The sequence below is a fragment of the Peromyscus leucopus genome, chromosome 8b, assembly GCF_004664715.2.
Source record: "Peromyscus leucopus breed LL Stock chromosome 8b, UCI_PerLeu_2.1, whole genome shotgun sequence".
NCBI classification, from domain to species: Eukaryota; Metazoa; Chordata; class Mammalia; order Rodentia; family Cricetidae; genus Peromyscus; species Peromyscus leucopus.
Genome location: NC_051086.1, coordinates 91,257,299 through 91,275,534, shown reverse-complemented (window position 1 = coordinate 91,275,534; position 18,236 = coordinate 91,257,299). Strand labels below are relative to the sequence as shown.

Sequence of the window (18,236 nt, the reverse complement as noted above, 5' to 3'; positions counted from 1 at the left end):
TATACACTCATGTGTTATTTGTAATAAAAAGTATATCTTTTTCCAGAGGTGGTGGCTTATGCCTGTAATCCTAGCACCTGGGAGACTGAGCTAGGAGGATCTCCGGTGAGTTTGAGATCAGTTTGGATGATATAGTGAATTCCAGGCTAGCCTTGGCTATAGACTGAAACCTTCTCTCAGAACAAGAAAAAAAAAAAAAAAGCAAAACAAAGTGTGTGTGTGTGAATGTTTTAATTTTTATCACAATTTTATTTACTTATTTTGTGTGCACATGTGTAAGTGCATGCATACTGTACACATGTGGATGTTGGAGGACAACTTATAGGAGTCAGTTCTCTCCTTCCACCGTATGGGACCCAAGGATCGAACCCAGGTCACTAGGCTTGGCAGCAAGTGTGCTTACCTGCTGACTGGCCAAGCCATCTCTCAAGACCTCCACTAAGTATATACTTAACAGCACAAGTGGGATTGGAAGGGGAAAGTAACAACCCCTCGGGAGAAAAACAAAGGACTTCTGTGAAGGGACCAGCTAGGTCCCTAGTGAAGCCTCCCCTTCCAGTAGCTCAGGGTCATAAGACTATGTCCTAGAGCTTCTTGGAAGAGGAAGCTGAGGTCTATTGTCCCATGTTAACCTCAAAGGATCCTCCCCTCCTCAAGTGATCTTTAGTTACCAGGATGCACTCAAGGGATCAATGGAACACCCAAATACCCAACTGGTATGGGAAAATGGGATGAGCAAAATCAATAGGCAGGAACACTCCCAGACTCTGCAAGGGAGGGTCTGGGCGCCTAAGTTCGGGAATAACCATTCTTTTTTGGCTTTTTTGAGACAAGGCTTCACTGGGAAACCTGGCTGGCCTGGAACTCTCTTTGTAGACCAGGCTGGCCTTGAACTCGTAGAGATACACCTGGCCTCTGCCTCCCGAGTGCTGGGAATAATGTGTGTGCCACCATCGCCCAGCCAGGAATGATTTTAATAGGCTGTCCTTTGTGGGTATGTAAAGGAGTGTGGAGATTCCTCAAAAATAAAACAAAACAAATATATACATATATATGTATATATATACATACATACATATATATATATAGAGAGAGAGAGAGAGAAAGAGAGAGAGAGAGAGAGAGAGATACCATCATTCACACACACACACACACACACACACACACACACACCATCTAATGCAGCTCCATCACTCCTGGGAATATCACAAAAGATTCTGTCACATTAACATAGTGATATTTGCACATACATGTTTATTGCTTGCTGCACTGTTCACAATAGCCAAGAAGTGGAAACAGCTGAGAAAATGTGATATAGGGGTTGACAAGATGGCTCAGCTGGAAGAGCACTTGCCACCATGCAATCCTGAGTTCAATCCTCTGAACCCATGTAAAGGTGTAAGGAGAGAACCAAGTCCCCAAAAATTGTCTCCTGACCTCCACATGTAAGCTGTGACAGACATATGCCTATAACCCCCAACCAATAATATAACAAACAAAAGAAGAAACCAAGAAAATGTCATGACATGGTAGCTCCTAAGCGACACCCAATCTCTAAAACAGCAACAAAACAAACAATAAAATAGAAGAAAAAGGAAATGTGGCTCATATACAGCGGAGTTTTATTTGGCCATAAAGAAAATGAACTAGGCAACATTTATGTCATTCACAGGAAACTGGAAGGGTTGGAGATATCATGCTAAGCAAAATAAGCCAGGCTCAAAAAGACAAATATTGCAAGTTTTCTCTTATATGTATTATCTAGATTTAAATACACACACATACAGAGAGAGAGAGAGACAGACAGACAGACAGAGAGAGACAGACAGAGAGAGAGAAAGAGAGGGAGAGCAGAGCAGGGGGAAGTGAAATTGGAAGGAGACTGTCTTCGTTTTCTATTGCTGTGATAAAACACCAGGGCCAAAGCAACTTGGAGAAGGAAGCATTTAATGTGGCTTGTGATTTCAGAGCACTGGAGTCCGTGATATCACAGTGAAGGACAGCGGAGCACTCACTTGACCCACACTCAGAGAGAGGATGCTAGGAAAGGTATGAGTCCTTGGAAACCTCAAAGCCTCCCTGCTGCCCCAGGGAGACACCTCCTCCAAATCTGTCCCCAACAGTTCTACCAACCAGGGACAAACATGTGAGACTATGGGGGCCATTCCCATCTAAACCTCCACAGGGCCTGATGCAGGGGAGGAAGGGGTTAAAGGGGACCGGAAGAAGGAAAGGAAGCCAGATAATGGAGGGAATGAAATATGCATTATCTGGGGCTGGAGAGCTGACTCACTTGTTTAGAGCACTTGTTGCCCTAGCAGAGGACCTGGGTTCAATTCCCAGTACCCACATTGTGGTTTCTCAACCAACTGTAACTCCAGTTCCAAGGATTTAGACACCCTCTGTTGCTCTCTGTGGGCACCAGGCACATCACACACATGCATATATGTACATGAACTGCTCATACATATGAAATAAATAAGCCCAATTTTTTGTTTTCTTTTTGGTTTTTCAAGACAGGGTTTCTCTGTGTAGCTTTGGAGTCTCTCCTAGAACTCGATCTGTAGACCAGGCTGGCCTCTAACTCACAGAGATCTGCCTGCCTCTGCCTTCCCAGTGGTGGGATCAAAGGCGTGTGCCACCTTGCCTGGCAAGTCTAAATACGTATTTCTGTGTGTTTTGTTTTGTTGTCGTTTTTTGAGAGAGAGTTTGGCTAAGTGGCTATGCTGGCCAGGAACTCACCATTAGATCAGGCTGGCCATGAACCTGCACCTATCCTCCTTCCTCTGTCTCTTGAGTGCTAGAATAACAGGCATGTACCACCATGCCCAGTCTAAAATATCATGTAATCATTCATTTAAGATTCTAGATTATAGTTGGGCAGTGGTGGTGCACGCTTTTAGTCCCAGCACTCAGGAGGCAGAGGCAGGCAGATCTCTGTGAGTTCGAGGCCAGCCTGGTCTACAGATCAAGTTCCAAGACAGCTAAGGCTACACAGAGAGACCCGGTCTCAAAAACAAACAAACAAAAAACCCCAACAAATGTGAATTGCAGAGATATTTTAATTTCCGGATGTCTGCAAGATGTTACAGATGATAAACATCTGCTTTTCCAAACACAATAAATGCTTTAATCTAGAAAAACAAAAACAAAAACAAAACCCAAACTATCCTTTGGAGGCTCAACATCACGATGCAGATTTAACTCCAAGTCCCAACTAAAATTGCCCTTAATAGCAAGCTACCTATATTTTTACTCCTTTGATTCTAAGACCAGTTTACTTATGAAAACACTGAGCTCCAGCGATAGGAAGATGATATGCCCAAGATTCCACTGAAAGACAGAGGCCCGATCTGACCTCAGCATCCTCCTCATTGATTGCCGTTTTAGCCATTATACTCAACTGTCCCATTTAAAACCATATTTGCTTCTGTCATTTTTAACCTTGACCCTGACCCCAGCCCCAAACCCCAGTGGGCTCTGGTGCTTCTGGCCCCACCCAGTGGAAATGTCTCCTTTTTGCTTCCTGCACCTCCTTGCTCACCTCTCAGCCAATCAATCTTTGGATCTTTCTTTCTCTCAATTTTATGACCCAGAAACCTCCCTCTTGACCAAGTTTCCTTCTTGAAAAGAGCAATCCTGGGCTGGAAATGTAGCTCCATTGATGGTGGGCTTGCCTAGCATGCATGAGGCCCTGGATTTTACCTTTAGCATAGTATAAACTGGGTGTGGTGGTGTGCATCTGTAATCCCAATACTTTACTCAGAAAGTGGAGCAGGCAGATCAGGAGTTCAAAGTCATCCCTGGCTGTGTTAGACCAGGTGGAGCTTTATAAGATACTGATCCAAAAGGACGGGAGGGAGGGAGGGAGAGAGAAGAAGGAAGAAAGGAAGGAAGGAAGGGAGGAAGGAAGAAAAGCAAGCTAGGGAGATGGCTTAGTGGTTAAGAACCTTTTCTGCTTTTGCACAGGATGAAGGTTCAGTTCCCAGCATCCACATCATGCATCCACACCATACTCTGGCCTCTTCAGGCACCTGTACACATATGCACATACATACATGTCCACTCACACACACATACATACATACATAAAACAGTATTTAAAATTAAAAGAAGAAAAGGGCAATTCTGGAAAGAATGGAAGATGTGAAAAACTTGGTCCCAGTCTAAAGTGGCTTTGAGGCTACCAGGCTCTCCTCTGCACCTTAGCAGGAATGATCCTCACCAATGGAGCTTTTTTTTTTTTTTTTTTTTTTTTTTTTTTTTTTTTTTTCCGAGACAGGGTTTCTCTGTGTAGCTTTGCACCTTTCCTGGGACTCACTTGGTAGCCCAGGCTGGCCTCGAACTCACAGAGATCCTCCTGCCTCTGCCTCCCGAGTGCTGGGATTAAAGGCGTGCGCCACCACCGCCCGGCACCAATGGAGCTTTGAGGTGTTCAAAGGACCACCTCCAGCTGCCCGTTGATTCCAGCTAGCCGTGGCCACAGTGCAGCCGCTGGAGGTCCTGAGACAAGAATCCTCAAAGAAAGAGATCATAAAAGACAACTATGGTGGACAGGAATCAGTAAACTGTGACAACAGCAACAGCTGAGTTCAAGGGGCAATGTCTGCGAGTAATTGGGAAAGTTTTGTGCTGACAGCTGTGTGCCTGGAGTTGCACAACATAACCAAACCAGCTCCTGGGCTGCTTCAGGCTCATGAATCGCTGGCCCAATATACAGCAACAGCTGAGCTACGAGAGAAAGCTGGGTCCCTGGGGGCCTAAGCTGAGCCTTGGGGCTTCCCAATAATGTGACCTTAGTCAAGTCTCTCAGGAAAGGAAAAAAGATAACCGGCTTCTGTGGAGTAAGTACGATCGATTTCTTTGCTCAGATGAAGTAAGTCCTCACAACAGGTTAGGAGAGCAAGGTCCTGACATTGCATGGCAAGTCCTGATGACCGATGTGGACTTCAAGGCTGTATAACCAGGGAGTGGGAACGTTGAATTAGGACCTGAATGTCTCAGTTCAAGTCCTGGGGTCTTTCCTTGAGCTTTAGCTGCCTCCTCCTCTGGGTAGTGATGATAATATGCATACCTTGGGGCCGAGGTTCCACCCACAGCAACAGCAGCTAAGATAACTCACCTCAAACACTAAGCGGCACATTGGGAGTTCTAATCCCTCCATTTCCCTGGAAATGTAGTCATGTTCATGTTACTGCCATATCAGGTTTGTGGGTGAAGGACCCAGAATTTGCCTTGAAGGGAGGTTATTTAGACTTTACTTCCTTCCTACCCTGCTTCCCTGGCCTTCTCCATTTCTTGGTATGGCCAGGCCCCTCTTCTCCCCGAGTTTCGGCAGACAGCCTGACATCAGTGGGTGTTCCCTGGGAAAAGCGGGCGGGCGCAGCTCCTGGCACCGCTTCCCCCAAACCCCCTGCCTCAGATACTAAGCGGCGGGAGGGTTTTGGAGCGACCAGCCACCTCCCTCTTCCCCAGGTCTGGAACAGCAGCTGGACCCCACCCCTCGGCGTGAGAAGGAGGGGGCGACTTGAATCCCTCAGCTGACGCTGGGAGACCCGAGTTAGTACGGGGCGGGAAGTAGATCTCGGTTCTGGGGTTACAGGGGGAGCTGTCCAGCCCTGCAGATCCAGCTGGAAAGGAGAGTGGGCCAAGGCGCGCCAGGCGGAGCAAGGCGCGGGCGCCAGGCGCGGGTGCGGCAGTGACTCCCCCTTGCAGCCCGCTCCCCACGTGGCCGCCGCCGTCCCAGCCCCTCCGAGGAAGCGGCGCGGCTTCCTGCGGCTCGGGCCGGGGATATAGGCGCCCCCGCCCGGGCCAGCTCAGCTCCGCCGCCCCTCCTCGCCTTCTCGCCCAAGGCGTGATGGCCCGGTTCCTGGTGGAGCGCGCCCCGGGTGGATCGCCGCTCACTCTGACCCGCGCCGGGCGGCCGGCAGCGCTCCGCCTCCCTCCGCTGCTCCTGCTGCTGCTGCTGCTGCTGCTTCTGGGTGGTGAGCGCAACCCCGGGGGCCCGGGTGGGAGACGAGGAAGGTCGGGGGGAGTGGGGTGGGGACGAGGCCTGGACTACCCAGGCCAGCACGGGACCACCATGAGAGTACCAACCGACGTGCGGAGCAGCTCTGACCTGCACATGGGCCCTGAACACATCTCCCGGTTGGCACAGGACCGTGCTTCCCGCTTTAGGAAAGCTGGGGCGCCTGCCAGGACCTGGCGGAGAGGTCTTGGAAGGTCCGGGACTGACAAGAAGGGAGGGGGCTTTGGGCCCCGGTGCGAGTTGGGGCGCAGCTGGTACCAGCCGCTCCCTTCCCGCACTAGGACAATACAGTAGGGAGCGGGGAGATTATTTCTCTTTATGTTCCAAAGTAGTGCTGACTTGCCAGGGCCTTAGTCACTACCCCTAAACAGGCACCGCTGTTCAGACCTCCCTCTCCCGCATCATCTGACCCTTCTCACTCATTTCTTTATACAGCTGTCTCAACCTCTCCGGAGTCCCTGAATCAGTCTCTTTCCACTGAGGACAGCTGGCTGTCGAAAGGTGGGTGCCCAAGTCTGTGGGGGAACGACCTAGCGGAAGGATAAAGCCAGCACAGGGGAGGGGTCCTTTCACAAGACAAGCCTGGGGCCAGGTGATGCTCCACTAACCTCCCTGGTGTCTCTTGGGGTTCCTACGGCCTTTCTCCGTTATCCCACAAAGCCCGAATCCAGCTTTAAGGCATCTTGCCCGAGCTGGGTAAAAAAAGACCCAGACAAGGTGTATGTGGATGTGCTTGTGAGGCTGGGAAGGGAAATACTGTGCACATGGAAGCCATTACAGGATTCCAGAGCCCGGACCTCCCCACAGCCACAAGTGTCCTGCTAGGGAAATTTTCGGAGGGATTCCCTTGTCTAAAGGCAAAAGGCTCTACTTTGTAAATCCCTGGGTCGGAAGGCTTGGAGGGAGGGCCAGCTTGGAGGTGTGGTCACTGTGAAGCATCTGTCCCTACAGGGAATATGGAGGACAGCTATGAAGAGAATGTCCAGTATTGCTGGTTTGATTATAAGAGTCTTATGGACTCGGTCAAGGACTGGTGTAACTGGACTTTGATTAGCAGGTAGGGGCAACGTTGAAGGGTGGGTGGCTCAGGCCAGGCGTTGGGCGACTTCTTCGTGGGTGGACCTCGCGTGAATGTGGGACACCCTTCTCCCTGTGCCCAACGCCTCCCTCACTCAAATCCTCTGCTGCCCCCCAGGCATTACAGCGACCTGCAATATTGCTTGGAGTACCAGGCGGAGAGGTTTGGCCGGGGGTTCCCAAATCCTTTTGCAGAAAGGATCATCTTTAAGACTCACCTGATACACTTTGCCAACTGCTCCCTGGTGCAGCCCACCTTCTCCGATCCCCCAGAGGATGTGCTCTTAGCCATGATCATCGCCCCCATCTGCCTCATCCCGTTCCTGGTCACTCTTGTGGTGTGGAGGAGTAAAGATAGCGATGCCCAGAGCTAGGGGGCACGATCCTCAGCGGCCATCTTTCCCCTTACCCCTGCTGGAACTGGGAATCTCTCTTCCCCTTCCTATCTCCTTTTCCCGCTCTCGTCTTCCCCACAGACCTTTGGATTGGTGGAAATGGAAGCCAAGTCGAGTCATGGAACAATTTCTGTAGTCTTTTAAAAAAAAAAAGTGTTTTTGTACAATATTCCCTTCTTAGTGGGGTCTGTGTCGATGATAGTTCTATAGGGCCTCATTCCTGGGAACAGAGCTTGAATCGGGACAGCCCTGCTCCTCGGGTCCTTTCACCTGCCCTCCGCCTCCACAAGAAAGCCATGTTCCTATATTCTTTCCTCCCAGGGAGGGGCCTTTCCTGTCCCTCTCCAAACCCAGCTCCAGGAAGCAAGCAGGAAGAGACTCCCTTCCGGTCGGTCTGGACAGCAGCTGGGGGCCTTTAGTTGGGGGAGGTATGGGAGGAGGGGCAAGAAATCTCTACTCCAGCAGGGAAGAAAGACTACCCAGGAGCCCAGCTTTGCCCTTTCGTTGTGCCTCAATTTTACTCTAGAGACAGAAAGAAGAAATATGATTACCAACAGAAGTTATCCTTAAGGACCTCAGGTTTGAGGCCCAAGGAAGTGGGAGCTTCATCTATAAGATTCTAAGGTCCCCTCTAGGTTACCACATCATCTTAGATCCATCATGGCCACACACTGCCCCCTGGTGTCCACTAAAGGCAACAACCAGACAATGTATGGGATCTAGAGGAAGTTCCAGGCTGCTGCGGAAACTGAACCCTGGGGCTCAGAAACATGTTATCTCCTTAACAACCAAAATCTTAGCTGGGCCCTTCTAGAGCTTCTTAAGAAATATGGTTAAGATACTCCATTGACACACCTACTTCTCTGCAACTCATCATTTCTCTATATGAGCAGTGTTTCCCAGACAGTGAGGACCAGTTCTCACGGGGGGGGGGGGGGGGGGGGGTGGTGGTGCAGGATACTCTTATCTCCAATCCTTCCTGAACTACACTTACCAGGTTCTTCCAGACACATGCAAAGCAACTTTACTTTCCATAGAAACATCTGATTATCTTTTGCAGCACTCTTGGGCTCTTTACAGGCTTCCATTTTCCCTGCTAAAATATCTGCTTCCCTAAATAGTGCACGCCTATTTCCAGGCACATGCTTATCTGTTTTAGATATACATGCCTGTGTTTCTTGGAACCTACCTATTTGTTGTCAAAGATATGCTTCTCTCAGGCCACATCTGTTATCTAAGGATTTTTGTTTTGTTTTTATGAGACAAGTTTTCTCTGTGTAGCCCTGACTGTCCTGGAACTCATTCTGTAGACCAGGCTGGCCTTGAACTCAGAGATACACCTGAGTCCATCTCTCAAGTGCTGGAATTAAAGGCACGTGCTATCACAGACCACCAACCTAAGGATATTTTTTAGTTTTTAGCTGGAATAAATATTTGCTCTATTCCCATGAATATATATCTGTCTTTGTTCATTTTACTAATATGTACGGGGTGGGGTGGGGTGTTGGGGATTTAGCTCAGTGGTAGAGCACTTGCCTAGCAAGCACAAGGCCCTGGGTTCGGTCCTCAGCTCTTAAAAAAAAAAAAAAAAAAAAAAAAAAAAAAAAAAGACTAATATGCACCAGATGCCTGCTGGTGTAAAACACTGTGTGCAGCGTAGTGTTAGAAAGGCAGGTTAGAGCAATTCTGGTTTCTACTCTCAATGGTTTTCATCCCCTGGGAAACGTGACAAGTACAAATAAATCAAAAACCTAGAACATACAATGGCAGTCACGCAAGGGAAACGGTCATGTATCCAAGTGCAAAGGAAGGGGGAGAGCACATATGGCTGAGACGGTCACAAGAGATGTGGTGTCAGCTTTCCTGTCCGTGTGATAAAATCCCAGCCAAGGGGCTGGAGAGATGGCTCAGTGGTTAAGAGCACTGGCTGCCCTTCCAGAGGTCCTGAGTTCATTTCTCCCAGCAACCACATGGTGGCTCACAACCATCTATAATGAGATCTGGTGCCCTCTTCTAGCCTGCAAGGATACATGTAGACAGAACACTGTATACATAATAAATAAATAAAATCCTGGGCTGGAGAGATGGCTCAGTGGTTAAGAGCACTGGCTGCTCTTCCAGAGGTCCTGAGTTCAATTCCCAGCAACCACATGGTGGCTCACAACCATCTATAATGAGATCTGATGCCCTCTTCTGGCCTGCAGTCATACATGCTGTATACATAATAAATAAATCTTTAAATAAATAAATAAATAAAATCCTTTAAAAAAAAATCCTGGGCTGGAGAGATGGCTCAGTGGTTAAGAGCACTGACTGCTCTTCCAGAGGACCCTGGTTCAATTCCCAACACCCACATGGCAGCTCACAACTGTCTGTAATTCCAATTCCTGGGACCCATCATCCATGGCTAAAACACCAATGTAATGTGAAATAAAAATAAATAAATAAATTTAAAATATCTTCCCTAACTCAGTATGAGAAAAATGATGTTAAAAAAAAAAAAAAAAAAAAAAAAAAAACAGCCAAAAGAAACTTAAAGGAGCAAAGCTTGATTTTTGCTTAATGTTCCAGAGTATGGCCACTTGGTTTCATTGTTTCTGGGGCCATGGTGAGGCAAGAGTATCCTGGCAGGAAGCATGTAGCCGAGCAGAGCCCACACGGCAGCTGGAAAGCACAAGGTGGCAGAGACTAGGGACTGTATAGTTTTCTAGGGCACACCCCCCAGTGACCTTCTTCCTCCCACCAGGTCCTACCTTCTTTTTGCTTGTTTGTTTTTTCAAGACAGGGATTCTCCATGTAACAGCCCTAGCTGTCCTGGAACTTGCATTGCAGACCAGGCCAGCCTTGAACTCAGATTTATTATGTATACAGTATTCTGCCTGCATGTATGCCTGCAGGCCAGAAGAGGGCACCAGATCTCATTATAGATGGCTGTGAGCCACCATGTGGGTGCTGGGAATTGAACTCAGGACCTCTGGAAGAGCAGCCAGTGCTCTTAACCTCTGAATTAGACTTTGACCTTCAGAACTGACCTAAATTAAAGGATGTAGGGGGCTGAAGAGATAGCCCAGAAGAGTGCCCGCTGCTCTTGCAGGTGACCAGAATTTAATTCCCATCATCCGTATCAGGCAACTCACAAACACCCGAGACTCCAGCTCCAGGGGACCCTTTTTTTGTCTCCATGGGTACCTGCATAAATGTGTATGTACATGTAAATAAAATAATGTGTTCTTAAAAAAAAAGGAAAAGATGTTTGCCAGGTGTGGTCGTGAACATCTCTAATCTCAGCAATCGGGAGGCAGAGTCAGGAGGATCAGAAGTAAAGTATCATCATCTTCGGCTACATAAAGAGTTCCAGACCTCTCCAAAAAAAAGGGGAGGGGGCTGGAGAGATGGCTCAGTGGTTAAGAGCACTGGCTGCTCTTCCAGAGGTCCTGAGTTCAATTTCCAGCAACCACATGGTGGCTCACAACCATCTGTAATGAGGTCTGGTGCCCTCTTCTGACATGCAGGCAGAACACTGTATACATAATAAATAATGTCAAAATTAGTTGTAGGCTAATTTAAAAAAAAAAAAAAAAAAAAAGGCATGCTCGGTTAACATAGTCCTCCCACCCCCACCCCATCTCCATCCCCACCCCACCCCGGCCCCAAACAGGGTTCTCTGTGTAACAGCTCTAGCTGCCTTAGAACTTGCTCTGTAGACCAGGCTGGCCTGGATCTCACAGAGATCCACCTGCCTCTGCCTCCCGAGCGCTGGGATTAAAGGTGTGTGCCACCACGCCGCCGCTGCTACTCTGCTGCTGCCGCCACCGCCACGCCACCACCAGCTAACGTTACTTTTAAATAGGAATAAACTGAGCTGTGGATAAAGGAAGAGAGGTAAGATGTCCTGTAGGGAACTGGAAAAGAGAGGCAAGGGCGGTGGCATTTCTTACAAAGGAAGGATGATACTTTTGAGTTTAAAAGGAAGAGACAGGAAAAGTGGAGGGGAACTTTTGAGGTATGACTTAAACATGACAGAAAGATGAAGGGATTCTCATAATCACTCAGCAGGGAGCAGGAGGACAGACACAGGTGGGCTGTCTTGATGATTGAGGATGACAAGGAATCAAGGAAAACAGCCCATCTTCCCCCCATTCTTTACAGGTGAGCATTTCTGAGCAGTCAGATGTCAACCTTCTTTTCAATCCACCTTTTGTTTAGCATTTCCATCCCTCAGGTGGGTTCATATTGCATTTCAGATCAGAAGACTCCCAAACTTATATTTCTAGATTCAACAAGGCTCCCCTGAGGGCCCAGGACTGAGATTACTCAGGGAGCCTGGGACTGAGTAAACAGGTCTGGGTATTTTCCTCCTTCAGCAATTTTCCATCGCTCAGGAGTGGGGGTAGTGTTGGGAGAACGGAACAATAATTCTGGTTTGGGAACTGACCAGTAATTTAGGCAGGCAAAGGGACAGACCTGGGTAGTGTACGTTGGGTTATGAGTCGGATAAAGCCGGCAGGGATTCCAAGTCTGGGGTCTAGAAAGGTGAGATTGTGGGAAAGATGAGAACTAAATGTTAGTTTTGAATCTTGGAAGAGAGCAAGGTCGCTTACAGTGATGCAAACCACACAATATGTTCCCACGGGCAACCTGGGTGGGAATGCAGGAGCCTGCGGAATCGAGAGTTTATATGGAATGGTGATTGACACGAATGTAAAGAAGCCTTCGAGATGTGAGCTCTACTCGCGTTCTGCTAACTGCGCACTTGCAGAAGTCATTTCTTTTTCCTGGGTTTAAACCAGAGACTTCCAGGGCCCTTTCTGCTCTGCTTGGTGAAATTTTTTAGGACTGTCTTAGACTGGCTGGTGACAACGACCGATCCCATCCCGTTGCGTGCCTCCGGAGAGGAGTCGGAACCTTTCTGCTATGCTGTCTGCCCGGACATGCCGAGCCGGAGACCGGAAGCCAATTGTCAGTTCCGGGTTTTCTGGGCTACTACGATGGCGATGAGTTTCGAGTGGCCGTGGCAGTACCGCTTCCCGCCCTTCTTTACGTGAGGCTCAGACCCCGAGAAACCCCGGGTACCTCCCTCCCTCCCCGGGGCCCAGGGCTCAGCCCTGATGATTCACTTGGGGTTCCGGGGGAGAAAGGAGCTTCCGGGCGCCTTCCGTCCAGCCAGCCCTTCACTTTCTCCCCTAACGGTGCTGCTTTCGCCCTCTCGCGCTCTCTAATTCTGCGCCCCCACTCCCTTCACCCGGCAGGTTACAGCCGAACGTGGACACTCGGCAGAAGCAGCTGGCCGCCTGGTGCTCTCTGGTTCTGTCCTTCTGCCGCCTGCACAAACAGTCCAGCATGACCGTGATGGAAGCCCAGGAGAGCCCGCTCTTCAATAACGTCAAGCTACAGCGTATCCTCCCTCAGGCTCTTCCATAGCCCACACACGCACTCCCACACTTCTCTACATGTTCAGACTGCATCTCCCCGCCTGCCTTTACCCACAGTAGACAGATTTCTACTCAAACTGGACTTAGGAGAAGGCTGAGATACAGGGCAGATCATCATTTGACACATACCTCCCAGGCAGTGCCAGCCCCCCTTGCCCTCACATTAATAAGTGCTGGGGTCTTACAATCTGGGCCTTTAAGTAGAGTCCCAAAAATATATCCTGGACTGTTTTAAACTATTGAATCTCCTCTCTGTGAGGCTCAGACCCCTAAACCACCTTTAATAATTTTCTGTACTTACACCACCCCTCTCAGGAAGTGAGGGTCATTTATTTTTGCTGGCTGATTCATAGGTAAAACATGTGGAATCTCCTATCTGTGAAGCTCAGACCCCTAAACCACCTTTAATAATTTTCTGTACTTACACCACCCTCTCAGGAAGTGAGGGTCATTTATTTTTGCTGACTGATTCATAGGTAAAATATGTGGAGAAGATGACAGAGAATGAGGAGAATGCTAATACTCTTTATTTTCTAAAACTCTCGCCTTTTATTTATTTATTTTGAGACCCGATTTCTGTAGCCCAGCCCAGCCTTGTACGGGTGATTCTGTCTCCATCTCATAAGAGTTAGTGCCACTACTCTGCTAATTCTTCCCTCCAAGTAGAAAATTTCTTTTTTACCTTCCTTTCCAGAATGTTCAGAAAATGCTAACTTGTATCTTCTTCAAAAATTGCATGTGTGTATCGCAGGGGAAGGTAGGGTCCAGATGACACTCATCATGGGCCCTGCTCTGGGCATTTTTATTTTACCCACATAGAGCACCCCCTTAACCTTGAACCAGGAAAACTTCCGGTAGAGTCAATCCAGATTGTACTAGAGGAACTAAGGAAGAAAGGTGGGTTCAGTCCCTCAGATACCTATTTTCTTCTTCTTAATTGGGTTTTCCTCAGGGTAGAGCAGGGCATCTCTTTCATTTTAGTGACTTTCTCTCCTCCAACTTGAAGCCTTAAGTATTCTGAGATGGCCCCGTTCTTTCCCCCATTAATATACAACATTAAAATCCCTCTGTGGCCTCTACCTGAAGAGAGATAGACTAAGGAGAATAGGATACTTTATAAGTAAGAATAGTACTGAATCACTTTTTTGGTTTTTTCGAGACAGGGTTTCTCTGTATAGCTTTGGCTCCTTTCCTAGAACTCACTCTGTAGCCCAGGCTGGCCTCGAACTCACAGAGATCCTCCTGGCTCTGCCTCCCGAGTGCTGGGATTAAAGGTGTGCGCCACTACCTGCCCGGCTGCATACTGAATCTCTTATTCTGAAAGCAGAGTCCTCCACACTGTCCCGTGTCGGTATTTGCCTTTCTGCCCCCTTTTTAAGAGCACGATGCTTTCATAGGTATCTGTTTTACAGGGAACCTCGAGTGGCTGGACAAGAATAAGTCTAGCTTCCTGATCATGTGGCGGAGGCCAGAAGAATGGGGGAAACTCATTTATCAATGGGTGAGGCCACCCTGCTAAGCACTAAGCAGTGACCCATGGCAGAGAAGAATTGCCGCCAGTGCCCAGCCGATCGCTGGTGTTTTTTAGATCCAAACTTGGCAGAATGGGGAGTGGGCAAAACCGGAAGCACGGGCCTTCCTGGCAGCTGTCCTTCAGTGACTCAATGTCTCTCCTGCACAGAATCTCCCTTTCTTTGCCTGTAGGAGGCCAGAGGCTACGTGAGGCCATGTTTGGAGAATGTAGTACTGGGAACCATAAGTGCTATTGTTGGCTAGAGCCTCTGGCCACAGGAGATAAATGGGGAAAGGAAGGGAGGGAAAAAAAAAACCTGGGTTCCCTCTCCCACTGTGCCTTCATGGTGTTGTTCACATGAATGAGACCTTCTGAGCCAGTGTGGGTGGGAGGACAGAGTCTTCTGTCCCTCAAATTCCTAGTCACCACCAGCCCCAAACATTCCCAAGAGAGAAGGAGGGGGGAAAACATCAACAACCTAAATATAACAAATACACACCACCCATTCCTGAACAGAAAACAACCAGGATGAGAGGTCACTTTTGAGACACGTGAACGGCTGCGGCTTAGTGGTTCCAAATGTGTGTACCCACAGACAAATATAGCACCTGTAGGTTCATGGGGGGAGGACAGTGCAGAGGTGACAGTCCTGATTTGGGAGTAGGTAGCATTCCTGGGGAAAAGGCAGGGCTGAAGTTGACCTTCTTCCAGGAGATCCTTGGTCCTTACTCAGTCCTCATCTGTTGTACCCTCAGGTTTCCAGGAGCGGCCAGAACAACTCTGTGTTTACCCTCTATGAACTGACCAGTGGGGAAGACACAGAGGATGAAGGTAATGCCCTTTCTCCTCCAGCTCTCTAACAGAACCCTCTCCTCTCTGGTACTGGGTTAGTATGTCTCAAGACTAACCATTTCTCCAGTCTCTGGATTCCACAGTGCAAAGTTCTGAGGTTTTGGGTTTTTTGTTTTGTTTTGTTTTGTTTCTGTTTTAAGACTTATTTTTAGCTGGGCTGTGATGTGCACACCTTTAATCCCAGCACTGGGGAGGCAGAGGCAGGCGGATATCTCTGAGTTCGAGTCCAGCCTGGTCTAAAGAACAAGCTCCAAGACAGACAGGGCTATAAAGAGAAACCTTGTCTCAAAACAACAGCAAAAAGATTATTTTTATGGTATGTTCATGAGTGTTTGCCTGAATGTATGTATATGCACCACATAACATGCTTGATGCCCATGGGGGTCAGAAAGGGTCATTGGCTGGACCCCTTGGAACTGTTGGGAGCTGTTTGTTGTGTAGGTGCTGGGATCCAAACGCATTCCCTCCATAGAGCAGCAAGGATTCTTAACCACGGAGCCTCTTCTCCAGCAAAGTTCAGAATGTCCTAACTCTCACCCAAACACTCCGTACCACTTGAATTCACAAACAAACAAAACCACTCTTTTTGTTGGTGTGGATGTTTGTGTGTTTTTAAAAGATTTTTCAGGAGTATGTTAAAAATTGTTGCTGTGGAAGCCAGTTAAGGAACCAGCATGGGGGATTAAACTTGGAATCCATTCCTTGCTGACTCAATCTCTCTTTCACCCTTTCTTCTTATAGAAGGCTCAGGATTTGTAGGTGTCAGCTGAAGGGACTGGGCCAACACCCCCAGCCCCACCCCCTTGCCCATTTAAAAAGGTTGGGTTTGTGCCAGGCAAGGATTTGTATGGCCTTTGATTTTTACATAGGGTAAACACTTCTTAGCTCTTTTTTTTCCCCCTGTGACTCTTCATTCTGATCCCCAGGATCACCAGAAGTTTCAGTCTTTGCCAGAGTAAGGGGGGTGGGGGTTCTGCCAGGCTGTGACTGCTCCGGCAGACTTTACGCCGCTTGGCTGTCTCCCCCTGCCCTGCAGGCCTCTGCTTGCTCTTCCCACCATCACCCCACGAATTCAGCACTGCAGCCTGGCCCAGCCCACCACTCAGCCTGTACAACTGGAGGCTTCCCCAGAATGCTCACTCCTTGACCTGAGCTGGGCTCCCTCGGGGGGTGAGGTGAGCAAGCCTGTTAGGGCTTGTCTGCTGCCTCTCACATCTTTCTACAGTATCTTCCCAGTATCTCTGGATACTCCGCTGGCCTTTGGCTCCCTTTCAACTAGGAAAGGGCAGATACTGGCTACCAAATTTAGCAGTCTCTTGGCTAGGGGGTGCTGCGTATGCTTCATGTATTAAAGCAGATCCTCCTGGTTTATACAGATGTTTGGATGGGGTCACTGTCAGTGCATAGGCCCTGGCCTAGGTCAGATTATCAGGGTTATTTTGTGGTCCTAAAGGCAAAAGGTGTCCGTGGTATGTTAGCTTTTTGGTAACAGCCACAGAGAAAGAGGGCTCTGGGGGTAGAATTGAGAAGGGTGGAATAAGCCTGCTTCATTTCATGCTGACCCAGGCTCCCTTCCACTCTCAACTCCCACGGAATGCCCAGGAAGTGTGAGTGACAGCTGCAGCCGTACAGATAGCGTACAAATAGAATATCCTGCCTTTGGAAGTGCTGAGCTTCTGGCTCAACCACCGAAAGAACTGGGTGTTCTGACTGACCATCTCTTCCTATCCAGAGTTCCATGGCTGGATGAGGCCACCCTGCTTCGTGCTCTACAGGCCCTACAGCAGGAGCACAAGGCTGAGATCATCACTGTCAGTGACGGCCGAGGAGTCAAGTTCTTCTAGCAGAGACCTGTCTCCCTCTGCTTCTTACCTCCCACCTTTCCAGGGCTTTCCAAAGGAGACAGACCAAGTGTCCCACAGACTGGACCCGTCACTCCACCCAACTCAAAGGGCTCAAGTCCTGAAAGCTCAGACTTAGGGATCTTTCCCCCTTAGTCCATCTATCTGTCCCCGGGACAGAGTGAGCCCACGGTGCCAGGGAAAAAGGATGTTTCTTGCCCTACCTCCTTTCCCATCCTAGACTGTCCCTGGGCCAGGGTCTATAAACCTGACACTTTACATGTGTTCTCACACATAAGTACACACCCATATGCGCCTGCACACGCTTCTTTCTCCTCTCCCCTCCCACTCCTTAGCTGCTGTGGCCTCCCTTCTCAGGCTGGTGCTGGATCTTCCTAGGGGTGGGTGGAAGCCCTGGCTGCGGGCAGCCTTCCAGGCAATACAGAGATAGGAAGCCCCAGAGGGGCTTGGCAGGGAAAGGCGGGCCCACTCTGATTGATGATATTAAAATCTCCCACTGTCTGCCTGTTACTACTGCTGGAATCCGACTGTGGAAGGCGGGGCAGTGTTCCACCTGATTGAGTCCCAGCCAAGGAAAGAGGAGAAGGAGCCTTTGGCCTTTGTACAAGAGAAGGGCCTCTGGGCCTGGGGTCTCCAGCGAGCCTGTAGTTTTCCATGTGCTGGGTGGGTTGTGTGGGGGAGTGGTGTTGGAACAGCTTGGGGACAGACTGCTGCTTGCTCTCTAAATTGGAGTCACTTAATTGCTCCCCCATGGAAGTCCTGAACTATTCTGAAGCCCCTCCCTCCACCCATCTGGTCTGGGTGGGGTAGTTGTGGCCAAGGGGAGCTGGGGGGGGGGTAAACCGGATGTGGACTTTGGTTTATTGAAGACTTTGGCAAACAGAAGAGGAGGAAGGAGAGCCCACAGCAAAAACAGCAGTTCTGGCCAGGGCCAGACTCAGGCCAAGGTGGGGTGGAGCTGATGGGTGACCAGTTCTTGGTTGGGGGTTGGGGGGGCTTGTCCTGGAGTATACACACCCATCTTTGTGCAGACCTGGGGTCTAGCTGAGTCAGGAAAACCTTACCTTTCCAACACTC

At 49.0% G+C, this 18,236-nt stretch overlaps 2 protein-coding genes across 4 annotated transcripts; both read left to right on the top strand.

The window, feature by feature from the left end:
- The first annotated feature begins 4,691 nt into the window (after positions 1-4,691).
- Ramp2 (receptor activity modifying protein 2) lies at positions 4,692-7,669 on the top strand. Of its 2 annotated transcripts, XM_037200909.1 has the most exons (5): positions 4,692-4,844; positions 5,476-5,984; positions 6,464-6,529; positions 6,980-7,085; positions 7,224-7,669. In XM_037200909.1, the coding sequence occupies exons 2-5, from the start codon at positions 5,858-5,860 to the stop codon at positions 7,477-7,479; spliced, it is 555 nt and encodes a 184-aa protein (XP_037056804.1). In that variant the 5' UTR covers positions 4,692-4,844; positions 5,476-5,857; the 3' UTR covers positions 7,480-7,669. The 2 variants fall into 2 exon arrangements, with proteins under 2 accessions (XP_037056804.1, XP_028712691.1); XM_028856858.2 differs by lacking the exon at positions 4,692-4,844 and having other exon boundaries at positions 5,403-5,984.
- Positions 7,670-12,430: 4,761 nt separating this feature from the next.
- Vps25 (vacuolar protein sorting 25 homolog) lies at positions 12,431-17,669 on the top strand. Of its 2 annotated transcripts, XM_028856857.2 has the most exons (7): positions 12,431-12,541; positions 12,750-12,895; positions 13,776-13,829; positions 14,345-14,433; positions 15,201-15,276; positions 15,818-15,820; positions 17,032-17,141. In XM_028856857.2, the coding sequence occupies exons 1-7, from the start codon at positions 12,432-12,434 to the stop codon at positions 17,139-17,141; spliced, it is 588 nt and encodes a 195-aa protein (XP_028712690.1). In that variant the 5' UTR covers position 12,431. The 2 variants fall into 2 exon arrangements, with proteins under 2 accessions (XP_028712690.1, XP_028712689.2); XM_028856856.2 differs by lacking the exon at positions 15,818-15,820 and having other exon boundaries at positions 17,030-17,669.
- The last annotated feature ends 567 nt before the right edge of the window (positions 17,670-18,236 follow it).